At 38.6% G+C, this 14,938-nt stretch overlaps 1 protein-coding gene across 3 annotated transcripts; it reads right to left on the reverse strand.

Annotated features, from left to right (window-relative positions):
* Window positions 1-4,119: 4,119 nt before the first annotated feature.
* On the reverse strand, window positions 4,120-12,018 carry LOC117514226 (cytochrome c oxidase subunit 6B1). 3 transcript variants are annotated; one of them, XM_034174583.1, is made up of 4 exons: window positions 11,930-12,018; window positions 6,398-6,534; window positions 4,615-4,715; window positions 4,120-4,453 (listed from the first exon to the last, which is right to left on the reverse strand). In XM_034174583.1, the coding sequence occupies exons 2-4, from the start codon at window positions 6,501-6,503 to the stop codon at window positions 4,400-4,402; spliced, it is 261 nt and encodes an 86-aa protein (XP_034030474.1). In that variant the 5' UTR covers window positions 6,504-6,534; window positions 11,930-12,018; the 3' UTR covers window positions 4,120-4,399. The 3 variants fall into 3 exon arrangements, with proteins under 3 accessions (XP_034030474.1, XP_034030473.1, XP_034030475.1); XM_034174582.1 differs by having other exon boundaries at window positions 11,918-12,016; XM_034174584.1 differs by having other exon boundaries at window positions 11,925-11,958.
* Between the last annotated feature and the right edge of the window lie 2,920 nt (window positions 12,019-14,938).

Consider the following 14,938-nt stretch of genomic DNA (forward strand, 5'->3'; position numbering starts at 1 on the left):
GGAGGGGCAGTCTTCTGCTGAGACTGGTTGGGGCTGAGGGAAAGAACCAGGAAAAAGACATGCCGAGAAGGGGGGCAGAGATCGATCACTAATGATTAAATGCAGAGTGATGCATACGGAGCAAAAAGAGAAAGAAACAGTGCATCATGGGAACCCCCCCACAGTCTACGTCTAAAGCAACATAACCAAGGGATGGTCCAGGGTCACCCGATCCAGCCCTAACTATAAGCCTTAGCGAAAAGGAAAGTTTTAAGCCTAATCTTAAAAGTAGAGAGAGTATCTGTCTCCCTGATCTGAATTGGGAGCTGGTTCCACAGGAGAGGAGCCTGAAAGCTGAAGGCTCTGCCTCCCATTCTACTCTTACAAACCCTAGGAACTACAAGTAAGCCCGCAGTCTGAGAGCGAAGCGCTCTAATGGGGTAATATGATACTACGAGGTCCCTAAGATAAGATGGGACCTGATTATTCAAAACCTTATAAGAAGAAGAATTTTAAATTCTATTCTAGAATTAACAGGAAGCCAATGAAGAGAGGCCAACACGGGTGAGATATGCTCTCTCCTGCTAGTCCCTGTCAGTACTCTAGCTGCAGCATTCTGAACCAACTGAAGGCTTTTTAGGGAACTTTTAGGACAACCTGATAATAATGAATTACAATAGTCCAGCCTAGAGGAAATAAATGCATGAATTAGTTTTTCAGCATCACTCTGAGACAAGACCTTTCTGATTTTAGAGATATTGCGTAAATGCAAAAAGGCAGTCCTACATATTTGTTTAATATGCGCTTTGAATGACATATCCTGATCAAAAATGACTCCAAGATTTCTCACAGTATTACTAGAGATCAGGGAAATGCCATCCAGAGTAACGATCTGGTTAGACACCATGCTTCTAAGATTTGTGGGGCCAAGTACAATAACTTCAGTTTTATCTGAGTTTAAAAGCAGGAAATTAGAGGTCATCCATGTCTTTATGTCTGTAAGACAATCCTGCAGTTTAGCTAATTGGTGTGTATCCTCTGGCTTCATGGATAGATAAAGCTGGGTATCATCTGCGTAACAATGAAAATTTAAGCAATACCGTCTAATAATACTGCCTAAGGGAAGCATGTATAAAGTGAATAAAATTGGTCCTAGCACAGAACCTTGTGGAACTCCATAATTAACTTTAGTCTGTGAAGAAGATTCCCCATTTACATGAACAAACTGTAATCTATTAGACAAATATGATTCAAACCACCGCAGCGCAGTGCCTTTAATACCTATGACATGCTCTAATCTCTGTAATAAAATTTTATGGTCAACAGTATCAAAAGCAGCACTGAGGTCCAACAGAACAAGCACAGAGATAAGTCCACTGTCCGAAGCCATAAGAAGATCATTTGTAACCTTCACTAATGCTGTTTCTGTACTATGATGAATTCTAAAACCTGACTGAAACTCTTCAAATAGACCATTCCTCTGCAGGTGATCAGTTAGCTGTTTTACAACTACCCTCTCAAGAATCTTTGAGAGAAAAGGAAGGTTGGAGATTGGCCTATAATTAGCTAAGATAGCTGGGTCAAGTGATGGCTTTTTAAGTAATGGTTTAATTACTGCCACCTTAAAGGCCTGTGGTACATAACCAACTAACAAAGATAGATTGATCATATTTAAGATTGAAGCATTAAATAATGGTAGGACTCCCTTGAGCAGCCTGGCAGGAATGGGGTCTAATAAACATGTGCTTGATTTGTGCTCAAGAGTTGAGGTACAGTAACAATACGTCTTCAATGACACCTGAGGTCCAAACATCCCGAGACGTCAATGGCTGCTGCTTCTGTTGCTGCTCCTGGAGCAGTATTTATCTAAGATTAAAACATACTCATAAACAAAAATAGCTCAGCATGTCAGACTGTATTTCCATTAAAGGCAGACAAGCTGATTTGGACGAGGCACTAGTGGACTATGTTGTGGAAGATGCACAACCGTTCAAAATAGTGGAGAGCAAAGACTTTAGGGCTTTACTACAAAGGTTTGACCCAACATATGCCTACCTCCAGAGGAGAAGACCGGCTCAAATACTGGGCGACACAAGTCGCAGTCTATCCCAATTTACAGAGAATGGCAAAAAATATTTGTTGATGCCAGCAACATTAGTGTCTTGCGAGTGGGTCTTCTCCAAAGCTGGAGAGGAGGTGAGGCAGAAGAGGAGCTGATTAAAGTCCAGCACCGTTGACATTACATTATTCTTTTTTTGAATAAAAATTGTTGAAAGTTGCACAATCACCGTCTCCTATCCCCTCTATTCTAATTTACAAATTACAGCAACATAAGCACCAGTTGCAGAAGCACATGCCTTCCTCACTTTTCCCGTCACATTTTATCCAAATATAGTTTGAGGAATGATAACACAAATCTACATATAGTCTACAATAAAGGCTTTCATAACCATTATGTGTGCATCTGTAGGGACTATTTATTACATTAACAAATAATAATACATATGACTTTTTTTTTTTTTTTAATTATTATTACTTTTCAAGAACCAACCACATCAGTCATGAATTAATGCAACATTTGTCAGGGCACTCGCTCAAGGTAATTCTCAAAGAAATCCAGCAGATGTCACCCTTCAAACTGTATCAAACGCGTCGAAGCAGTGTCGATTTTCAGCCAGTTGTGTTGAAGTGGCTCATTGGTTCATGAGGCTTCAAAATTGCCATCACTACCCCAGGCTAGGTAGGGTTAAAACACAATGGTGGCAGTTATTTGTAAATAAATTGGTATATTTCAGTTCAGAGAATCTTTGAATATGAGTCTGTCTATGCGAGTGTTAAAGTGTAACTTTTCAGAGATCATTTTACACTGTTTTTAAGTGTTAGGCCTCAAACTGTTTCTCAAACGTTGACCATAGTGCAGATTTAAATTCCAGCTGATGTAATTTAAGGCTGATGGCGTCATTTTGTCCCTCCTACAAGTTGACAGCTGTGATTGGTTCTCATGCCTGAAGGTTATGTTCAAACTCAATCTTAAAAGCATCCTTCACTTTAAAAATCACAGTTCATACCGCAAAAAAAAAAAAAAAAAACACTGTAGTGGTGCCAATTCAACTGAAAATTAGGCTATACATTCCATGTTGCGTAGTTTAGAACCTTTTTTTCTGGTGCAGGAAATTGAGCAAAAATTTTTAAATATAAAAATTTGTATCCATAATATACATATATATGCATAATTCATGGAGACATATGTCATGTACAACTACAGATGCAGCACTGTATCAAACTATATGATTTTCCATAAGTAAAGTTGAGCCATAGTCCAAATAAATAAATTATACACACACACATTTGCTGCCCACATCATTTAGTGATGGACCTAATGGAGTTGTATTTTAACATGCAAGGAGGAAGACCAAATCTTTTCACTTATAAGTGAACTAATAGTTTTATTTTTTGACTGAATAGTCCACAAACTGAAGGTTATAATATATATATATATATATATATATATATATATATATATATATATAATTTGACCCTTCATAGTCATTTTCTTATTCCTTTTCAAAATCCATTTTATGTGATTACTTAATTCTTGTTTATGTAATAGGTTTTAAACCATTTTATTAAAGTTGCTTGAGAAGTGCTATGCAAGGTAATTTATGAACATGCAGCTTTCATTTTTTTTGAAGACACCGCCACAGCCTGGCAAAAATGGTGAATTGCACACAAACATAACCATCCATTGGGTAAAGTCCTGAGGAAACACTTCCACCTACTGGAAAATGAACGCTACTGTAGCCTTCAGTCTACAAAAAGAAGTATGAAAACAATCACATCAGCAAGCGCTTTCAATTATGAACTGCTGAAATCACCGCCCAAAGTCATTCTTTGGACCAAGTCAACAGTTTATTACCAGTTCTGACATACACTGTAAAATATGTAGATGATCCGAGGGCATCACTACTCAGGCTGATCAGGTCATTCAAAGAGAAACCAGATTTAACCAAGTAAAGTAGAAATATTTTTGTAATAAACACTTTCCCAGACATTAAGAAGGTGTTCCAAACACCTGAAAATCACAATACCTGCACATCTGAGGAAACCCCACTGTCACAGAATTACTGGGGGGGTTCTATGAATGAAGATTTTTCACCAACTCTGACTTGAGATGTGCTACAGATTCTACGAGTATCATAGGAAGCGAGTAGGTTACAGTGAGTCAAAAATCAAAAACTGACACCTCAACAAGAGGTAAAACAAACAAACAAACAAACAAAACAAAACAAAAACAAGCTTGAGCACATTTCTAATTTATAACATAAGCAACCATGATGTGGTATTGCAACTGTTGACACGTCACTACAGATCTAACTAGCAGCTGGTCCTGTAGTAGACTATCCCAATCAAGTTTTAGACTTTAGAGTTTCCCTGGAAAAGTTCCACTTTCTCGCTGCTCATCCCAGGACTCAACCTGTGAAAACATTTGTGGAAACACGAGTCAGATCTAACAGAAAAGTATAATAATGTGTGAAGCTGCAATAGTTCTGTCAAGCACCAGAAGAAAACAAAACAGTTTTAATTTTATAGTCTTGTTTTACAAAAAGATCAATCTGTCCATTAAGTGTGACATACCCAATTTAAAGGGCAGATGCTTTGGTACACTTTCTTGTACCACTCACAGGGAGCCACATCATGGCCTTTGGCTGATAGCGCTTTATTGCACCTGTGGAAGTCTACACAGAGAGAGAGAGACAGAGAGAGATTTTATAAATACCCCCTCTCTGCTATGCCGAGGACACTCATCTTTACATGCCAATAGCTGTAGATAACTGACACTAGGACTTTAGAGGATAATCTTGCTTCACTGAAAAACATCTAACTTTTAAAATTTTGACAAGACTGAGATGCTGGTTATTGGTCCGGCAAGACACAGGCATCAGTTTGACCAGCAAATGTCAACACTGGACTCGTTTGTTATTTATTCATCACAGTGATAAACTGAAAAATCTTGGGGTGACCTTTAATGCCACACTGTCATTCGACCTACACATTACAGAAGTGAATGTTTTCTATCACCTATATAATATTGCAAAGATTCGTTATGTTCAGTCTATGGCTGACGCAGAGACATCGATTCACGTCATTGTCTCTTCTAGATTACATTACTGTAATAATAGTTTTCTCTCTTTTCTGTTTCACCACATTCCAGCATCAGAGCTCTCCAATTGTTTCCGAACGCTGCTGCTACAGTTCTGACTAGAATAAATTTAGACCATATTACTGCAAATTTTAGCCTCAATCCTTTGCCGATATTTTTTTGACCGCACACTGCACAGGTCTGATCTGTTTTCTTATTAACCTTCTGTCCATCTGACCTTTTTTGAAAGTATTGAAACTAATGCCCGGTTCACATGGCAGGATTTTAAAATTATCTATAGGTTTCCAAAACCTGAGACATCACACACGTGGAGAGGGAAAAAAAAAAAAAAAAAAAAAAAAAAAATCACAGATCTAACAGGTTTGGTCATACAGTGTGTGGTGTTCAGCCTCATGGAGAAGTCAACACACCACACACAAACAGATTTCACACACGAATATTCCCAGGTCAGACAGGAAATCTCACAAAATCTCTCGAGCTTCAACGTGACTTGATACAAAAAGAAAACGGTGTTCTTTAAAGACGTGGAGACAGCACGACCACCAGACTTTCTGGTAAGTCAGAAGAGCTGTTTTGATTTTATTTTCCGCTCCATGCGTCCATCACCTCACTTTGTGATTGGCTACACATCACATTCAGCAGGCTGCGTGCTCGTTTGTGGTCAGAAGACACCACACACGTTGCGATATCGGGCCAAGACAATCCAACATGTTGAATATCCCCAATTTGCGATCGGAGCACCCCGACGTCCTTCCGAGCAGATGAGAGTGCTCTGAACACACAACACATGGGAGGAATATTTGATAAGATTATCTTTAGCGTCATCACAATTGTCGGGGCGTCCATAAGATTGTCGGAAGGGGAAGATTGGTTCCGACATCAGCCTAATTATCTTGCCGTGTGAACCAGGCTTAAGCTGATTCTTTTGAGTACTAATAAATTGTGATTGTTTGCAGGTCAAAGGTTGTAAGCACAGTTACTCAAGTAGTGAATCAAGTACGAATAAAAATAAAAAATTAACTAAATCAGCAAAATCAACAATGTGTACCTGCTGAAAGACAGATCTTTTTTTTTTTGTAATTTAGGTGAATTTTGTATCAACAATCTGTAAATGGAAAAAGTACAACAAGGACTTTCAAATAAAAACTCAGCAAGTCATAATTTCATCAATAATATATCTCTACTCTTAAAATTACGATTATTCTGAAATAATAAGAACAAAAAAAAAGAAAAAAAGAAGAAGGTCAATGTTCTCACCCAAGTAGTTCTGGAAACAGTTACGGGTCTGGTTGGTGTTGGGGAAGCGGGCATCAAAGGGAGCAGTCTTGTAGTTTTTGATCTTATCGCCAAAGGTGTCAGCCATTGTTACAGTCCTAAATCACAAGTCTAAAGAACTTAAAAAAGAAACAGCATGCATGCCATTGTTACAGTCCTAAATCACAAGTCTAAAGAACTTAAAAAAGAAACAGCATGCATTAATTTACTTGGAAAAAAAGGTGAATAAAACAAGTGGCACTGCAATTATTTCAATAATAATGCTGTTTTTCTAATACTGCAAATAATGACAACTGAGAGAAAGAGAGAGGAAAAAAAAACAGCCCCAAAGTCATACATATCTAATAAACTGTAGTTTATGCTATTTAACCCCTTAAGCCCTAGAGCCTATTTCACCAAAATCACATTTCCATACATTATGATTTATTTCTCAGATTGAACAAGATCAAAAATGCAACAGTTTGGATCAGCTAAAAGACAGGTCCTAGGAGATGTTGTGGATGCCAAAAAATTGAAAGTAAAAAATACTTGGTAGGAGTAAATGAGGGGTTTTTCCCCCCAAAAAAATTAATTATGACTTATATCTTTATTTGCTTGGTGTTTCAGCTGTGGTTAGTTGATATGTGATTGAAGTGGATACTTTTGTAGAGGAGACTTCGCTTGACATTTTGATGTATAATAAGTGTATGTTGGTGTCAGCACTGGTTAGTTATGAGTGTTCAAATGTTCCAAAACAGGGCAAGTACCCAAATTTAGGGACTCTAGGGTTTAAGAGGTTAAATAAAGAATGTTAGCCTAGCTGTCACACCTTGACAATTAGCCAGCGTATGCAGACAGCCTCCTTTTCACCGAGTGGTTCGGGTCAGTACTGCACGGTGTGGTGCAGGTGAGAAAGAGTAATTTAACATCATTTTATTTTTATCTTGGTGGATCATTTTCATTGTGAGCAGAATGTTGATGAGTCGACTGATGGCTGTGGTAAGCGCTGCTGTGAAGTAAACTTTTCAAGCACCGGTCGCGATCAGAACTGATCAGATAGCGCTGGAATCACGCCGGTCGCTGTCTGATTGTTTCCTCCGCCGATCAAGGCGCCAGTCGTGTCTGATCGCCCAACAGTCCTGCAACAACCACTAAAGACATTACCGCAAACACTGCAGCTGATGGACTTAGCTTCCTTGCATCATGGAAGCATTTGTATTTAAAGTTGTAAAGCTTAGCGCTGTGCAATATAGTGAAATAGATCAAATAAAAACACACAGTATTGACATCACCCATATAACGGGATGAATAACGAATGCCACGTGACTTACATTGAAATGAGGGGCGGCACAATGGAATAGTGGTTAGCACTGTTGCCTCACCACAAGAAAGTTGCGGCATCGCTTCTCACCAGATCCTTTCTGTGTGGAGTTTGCATGTTCTCCCCTCATGTTCCTTCCGAGTGCTCTGGTTTTCTCACACTTCCAAAGACATAAAGGTTAGGTGAACTGAAAATTTTAAAATGACCATAGGTGTGCGTGTAAATGTGTTGTCTCCTTGGTTGGAGTAAATGTGTATAGTGGATGGACAGATAAAGATAAGTCACTTCGGCTGCTCCGTTGTTTTACACTCGGGTTCGCCACAGCAAATCCGAGGTGGAGCTGCATATTAACCCTCTGGGGTCTGAGGGCATTTTTTGGACAGTTCACTCGCCTGGCATAAATGTTTTATTATTGCTGTTAACAGCTCTCCCTGCAGCCCACAATCAAGTTTTATGTCTTTTTTTTTCAGGACAACCTGTGCTTTCAGAATATATATGTTTTTTGTTGTGTTTTATAAGTGTAATAAAGGTTTATAATCAAAAATAGGCAAGGAAAAAAATAAAACAAAAAATAATTTTCCACACACATTTATTCAAAACACACAGCAAACTATAATAAACAACTGTTTTGACACTTTATAAAGGTAATTTGAGGTCTTGTTTGAAAGACTGTACAACAAAAATGTTCAAACAATAAACACAAATGCACATTTCGAACAATATATACAAAATGGTCTATGCGTTTTGTTGTCCATTGATATGGTAAACAGTGCTTTATGCAGAGAATGCAACAGAGTTATCCAGTAACATTCACATGCAAACTAGTGGAGCAATCCTGATAGCTACACACACTTTGTTTGAGCATGTGAGATTGTCATCAGAGGCTCTCCTGCTCCTGCTTTCACTGATTGCTGTGTGTAATGGCACAGGGCACAGTGAGTATGTACTAATAGCATGTACTCATTGGAGCACCCAGGGGGCTATTCAAACGGGCCAACTACAACCCCTGGCAAAAATTATGGAATCACCGGCCTCGGAGGATGTTCATTCAGTTGTTTAATTTTGTAGAAAAAAAGCAGATCACAGACATGACACAAAACTAAAGTCATTTCAAAGGGCAACTTTCTGGCTTTAAGAAACACTATAAGAAATCAGGAAAAAAAAATTGTGGCAGTCAGTAATGGTTACTTTTTTTAGACCAAGCAGAGGGAAAAAATTATGGAATCATGAAAACAAAAGAATGCTCCAACACGTCACTAGTATTTTGTTGCACCACCTCTGGCTTTTATAACAGCTTGCAGTCTCTGAGGCATGGACTTAATGAGTGACAAACAGTACTCTTCATCAATCTGGCTCCAACTTTCTCTGATTGCTGTTGCCAGATCAGCTTTGCAGGTTGGAGCCTTGTCATGGACCATTTTCTTCAATTTCCACCAAAGATTTTCAATTGGATTAAGATCCGGACTATTTGCAGGCCATGACATTGACCCTATGTGTCTTTTTGCAAGGAATGTTTTCACAGTTTTTGCTCTATGGCAAGATGCATTATCATCTTGAAAAATGATTTCATCATCCCCAAACATCCTTTCATTTGATGGGATAAGAAAAGTGTCCAAAATATCAATGTAAACTTGTGCATTTATTGATGATGTAATGACAGCCATCTCCCCAGTGCCTTTACCTGACATGCAGCCCCATGTCATCAATTGAGATTCATCACTGAATATGACTTTCATCCAGTCATCCACAGTCCACGATTGCTTTTCCTTAGCCCATTGTAACCTTGTTTTTTTTCTGTTTAGGTGTTAATGATGGCTTTCGTTTAGCTTTTCTGTATGTAAATCCCATTTCCTTTAGGCGGTTTCTTACAGTTCGGTCACAGACGTTGACTCCAGTTTCCTCCCATTCGTTCCTCATTTGTTTTGTTGTGCATTTTCGATTTTTGAGACATATTGCTTTAAGTTTTCTGTCTTGACGCTTTGATGTCTTCCTTGGTCTACCAGTATGTTTGCCTTTAACAACCTTCCCATGTTGTTTGTATTTGGTCCAGAGTTTAGACACAGCTGACTGTGAACAACCAACATCTTTTGCAACATTGTGTGATGATTTACCCTCTTTTAAGAGTTTGATAATCCTCTCCTTTGTTTCAATTGATATCTCTCGTGTTGGAGCCATGATTCATGTCAGTCCACTTAGTGCAACAGCTCTCCAAGGTGTGATCACTCCTTTTTAGATGCAGACTAACGAGCAGATCTGATTTGATGCAGGTGTTAGTTTTGGGGATGAAAATTTACAGGGTGATTCCATAATTTATTCCTCAGAATTGAGTGAGTCCATATTTTTTTTCCCTCTGCTTGGTCTAAAAATGTAACCGTTACTGTCTGCCACAATTTTTTTTTCTTGATTTCTTATAGTGTTTCTCAAAGCCAGAAAATTGCCATTTGAAATGACTTTAGTTTTGTGTCATGTCTGTGATCTGCTTTCTTTCTACAAAATTAAACAACTGAATGAACATCCTCCGAGGCCGGTGATTCCATAATTTTTGCCAGGGGTTGCAGTAACATATCACGCCTGAAAATGATCTTTGGCTTTTCACGTGAGGTAAATCTGCCCTGATTGGATTTTGGAAAACCATGTGACGGTGAACCAATTCCAATTGGACACTCACATTGCGCATGTCGTCACACAGCTTCTATGAGGAGTATAAAGATGGCCAATGGCTGGCTCGAAAGTCCGTGGAGTTAACTTTTCGGCAAAAAAGAGTAAGTTTCTATCTCATATCATTCAAAAGTTATTTATAATTTAGTAAAGCTCAGTCTTAGCCGTCGTATATGACGCCGTCGGCCCCAGAGGGTTAAATTGGCAAAAGTTTTCCGCCAGATACTCTTCCTGACGTAACTCCACATTACATGGGGAAATGTAGCAGGGGTGAGGTTTGAACCGGAAACCTTCCACACTGACACCAAGCGCATGAACCACTTGACTACCACCCCTGCCTAGTGGATGGATGGATAAAAGGCTTTAACAAAGGTCAATGTAAATACACAAATATGCAAGACTCCTGTGTGTGACACACATCTGACATGCAGTGTGTTTCAAGTAACAAGAAGAAAACTTGTTTATGTGGAAAGCACTATCTGATTGAGTGGTAAGAAGGTTATAGAGGTAGCTGTCAGAAACAGACTTGGCGTGTATTTGAAGCAAAGGAGAGTGAAATACAGCCACCACCACAGCACTGGCAACACACACTATGAAACAGACCAAAACTGATGATCTGTCTCAATAAAATAGACTTGTTGCATGTTTAAAGTGAAGGAGGTAATGTATTTTTCAAAAAGGTGCACGGCGGCTATCTGGTGATCTCAATGGTAACACTAACTGCCTGCTCCCTTCACTGGCACCATGCATATGAAACAAAGCGAGTAGAAATGCAGATTTAGCTAAACGGATTTAATTGATCTGATACATTAAATGACCAAACATTTAGTAGAATAAGTATTTGTCTACCTGCGACCGTGAGGCAGTCGGAGTCCGTGTACATTTTTAAGTCAAGACTGAAAACCCATTTTTAATTCTTTCTTATGAATAGTTTTTTTTAATCTGTTTTATTCTTTTGTTTCCGTTTTTAATTATGTATTTGAATATTTTTTTTTAATATTTATTTATTTATTTAAATTTTACGTTGAATTGTTTCATGTGAGGCGCCTTGAGACGGCTTATGCTGTGATTTGGCGCATTATAAGATAATTAAATTAAATTAATTTGACCCAAATAGCGGATTACAGCGGCGACAACTCAGCCTCAACATATGTCCAGTTAGCTAAGCTAGCATTTGACCCTGAGAGTTACAATTTATTTTTAACACTTATTTCTTGGTTAATGCAGTTCTAGTTTGTAGTTAGTTCAGCATGTGAATATTGACTACATTGCTGTCATACTACTCAAAGACAAAATTCTGATCATCAGCTGTGAACGCTAGTTAACATTCGTTCGCTCGCATTATACCAGTTTAGTGTATTTGAAGCTAGGTTTTTAGTTAGTTAGCTAGTTAGCATTCGTTCGCTCGCAATATAACTATATCCGCTTAGGTATATGAAGCTACGTTTTTACAGGAGCTGTGAACGCATATAATTATGTCCAAAACCTTAACCCTAAGCATAAACATTAACCGCAGAAGACTATCGGATTGTTAAATAACCCACAAGTAACCTTACGCCGCTTCTCGTCCTCTCGTGTGTCCTTCCTGTTGGTCGCGCAAAGGATGCCGGGATACCATAAACGCCGCGTCCGTTTTTGAGTTCTGGTTTAATGCATATCTTAAATTTTGTTTTAACGTAACTTACATATTAAAATAATACCTTTAATGTTTTGAGGATGAGAAGGTGGAGGGCGTTTCAACCATGTAAAGGTTATAACTGTAAATGAAACTGAAAATGTTCAAGACAAAGATACAGACAGGAAACATCTTAAAAAAGACCATAACAAATATTATGAAACAACATCTTACCAGTTTCGGACACATTATGTTGATATTGTTCTTTTATTTTGTCTTGGGTTTTATTTGTTGCTGTTTTTTGGGGGGTGATTTGTTGATTTTTCTGTTTGTTGTTTGTTTCTTCTTTATTTGTTTTGTTTATCATGTCCAAAATAAAACTTCCAATCAATCAATTATTGCATATATAAATACAAATAACTAGCTCATCATGATGATATAAACAATACCCCATAAGGTGTTCGCAGCTCCAATACACCTTCGATGGGGTGTCAAAATCCAACTTCTCAGCCGATCATGACACCTAGATAACAGATCAAGTAGGGAATTACCTGTTGGAGTGAAATATGGTGGGGACATTGTGTGCCCCGTGGCTACTATGGTAATCATGAAGGCCCAATAGGAACCCTGAACATGAGACAGCTAATCGGGCTCTGGTGAAACAAGAAGTCCTCAATGGTGGATCAGGCAGAGGAGGTGATGGCTTGTAACCCAGCAGCTGTAAATGCGGATGAAGGTTACAGCAGGTTCCCAGACCCTGATCAGCTGGGATTTCCCAGCCAGTGGATCAGGCTAAGGATCTGTCAAAGGCTATATGTTTGTTGGCGTGCAACAACATGTGTCACTAGACTGACCCTGAATGTGTATCCCATTCGGGAATTGATTGAGATAATCTTCCTCACAACCAAGAAATTGCCACCACACTCATGATATTTTGCATCCGGATTTGTACTCAGAGATCAATGTTGTGTTCAAGCTGATGGTAAACTTGACAAATCTACGTTGGTCACTACCAAGTTTGGGAAAGCATTTGTTCACTTGACCAACTCGGAAAAGTGTTAACATGTTTGAGCTGTGGTTGTCTTTATAAAGAACACATAAGCTGTTACAGCTTGGTGAGCAAGATGGAAACTGGGCCATATACTGTTTTGTATTCCTGACTCAATGATAATATCAATTCGGCCATTGCTATTGATATTGTACCCTGTACAAAAAAGCACATTGCTATTAGTACAGAGCAGAACCCATTGTTATTTCAACTACCCAAAGTCACTGTTCACGCACAACCTTAACCCTAAGTTTTGGGGATGAAATTTGTCATTTGCCTCCTGTAAAGCTTCAACACCATGTCCCTCTTTGTCTTATGAAAATTCACAGTGGTTTATTATGGGATATCGTGTGAAGTGGCAGAATACAGTGCAGTATGAGCCACTTCATATCAATTACTTCAGACACCTTTGCAAAAGCTGTAACCCTGGTAAACTTTATGAATATATAAAGGAAGCAAACATGTAACATACAAAAATAAATGATTTGTTAAGTTACCAAACAGCATCTGTAACATTACTGCCATGATTATAGTTGTTACAATGTCAAGTCAGATACATCAGAACACTGAATGTTTACTGAATTTTAGATTCCAAAATAAAAATGCAACTCTACCATACATTCAGATCATTTTGTCTTAGTTGGAGCTTGTAATTTCTGATTTTACATGAGTATGGCAAATGTTTAATTTGTGGACAATAAGGGAGAAAGTTGTATATTGTATATGAAGTGGCTACTGATATGGTACCAATATTTCATCACTTCGTATGGTATCCAGTAATAAACTGGCATGATCATACAGTATCCAATCAGAAGCCATAGTGATTATTGCAAGATGAAGAGGGCCATCATAATGTTGAAGTTGTACAGAAGGCAAATGATGAACTTCAAGATCACAACTTAGGTTTAAGGTTCAGGTTAGGGATTTGCAAGACCATAACCTGTTTAAAGTACCTTTTGGTGACTCATGTTGTGATTTAGTGCTGTATAAATAAACTGACTTATACTGAACTGAATTGCATGAATCGTAACATTGGGTAGTTGAAATAACAATGACTGCTGTACTGATAGCAATTCATAGTAACTCATCAATAGAAATGGTATATTGTATAATGTGTGTGTGTGTGGGGGGGTAATCAACATCCATCCATCCATCCATCCATCCATCTTCTACCGCTTAGTCCAATTAAGGGTCACGGGGGGCAGGAGCCTATCCCAGCAGTCATAGAGCGTGAGGCGGGGTACACCAAGGACAGGACGCTAGTCTGTCGCAGGGCCACAAATAGACAAACAAACACAGACACACACACCTACAGACAATTTTTAAAGATTCCAATCCACCTAACCCGCATGTCTTTGGATGTGGGAGGAAACCGGAGCACCCGGAGGAAACCCACGCAAACACGGGGAGAACATGCAAACTCCACACAGAAAGGCCACGGGAATTGAACCCACAACCTTCTCGCTGTGATTTATTTTTTCGGTTCAAAATGCAATAGTGGTTGATAAACTGCTAAATAATAATAAATCTGTATTTGACATAATTTGGCAGTATTATGGCACATGGGTTAACATGGCTAAATTGATAAATGCTGATAAATGAACATGATTAATATTTAACAATGAAATAATGTTTACTATATTCGAAATGGTCTACAAATGTAGATTTTGGAGGACACAGTTGATGACCTCCTTTCTCTCCTGCCACAGATAAGAACCACAGGTGTCTTTGTTGCTTATATACCTGCCTGTTTCCTTCGTCTTCTTTTGTAAACATCGACTAGTTGCATTGTAGTACTTGCCAGAAATTACAGTTTGGGACAAATTCTGAAAATCTGATCATCAGCCCCTCTTCTGAGATCCTCCTTGATGGTTAAGCTTTACCAGAGTGAAAACGCAACAG

This window comes from Thalassophryne amazonica, chromosome 7, assembly GCF_902500255.1.
Source record: "Thalassophryne amazonica chromosome 7, fThaAma1.1, whole genome shotgun sequence".
Taxonomy (NCBI): domain Eukaryota; kingdom Metazoa; phylum Chordata; class Actinopteri; order Batrachoidiformes; family Batrachoididae; genus Thalassophryne; species Thalassophryne amazonica.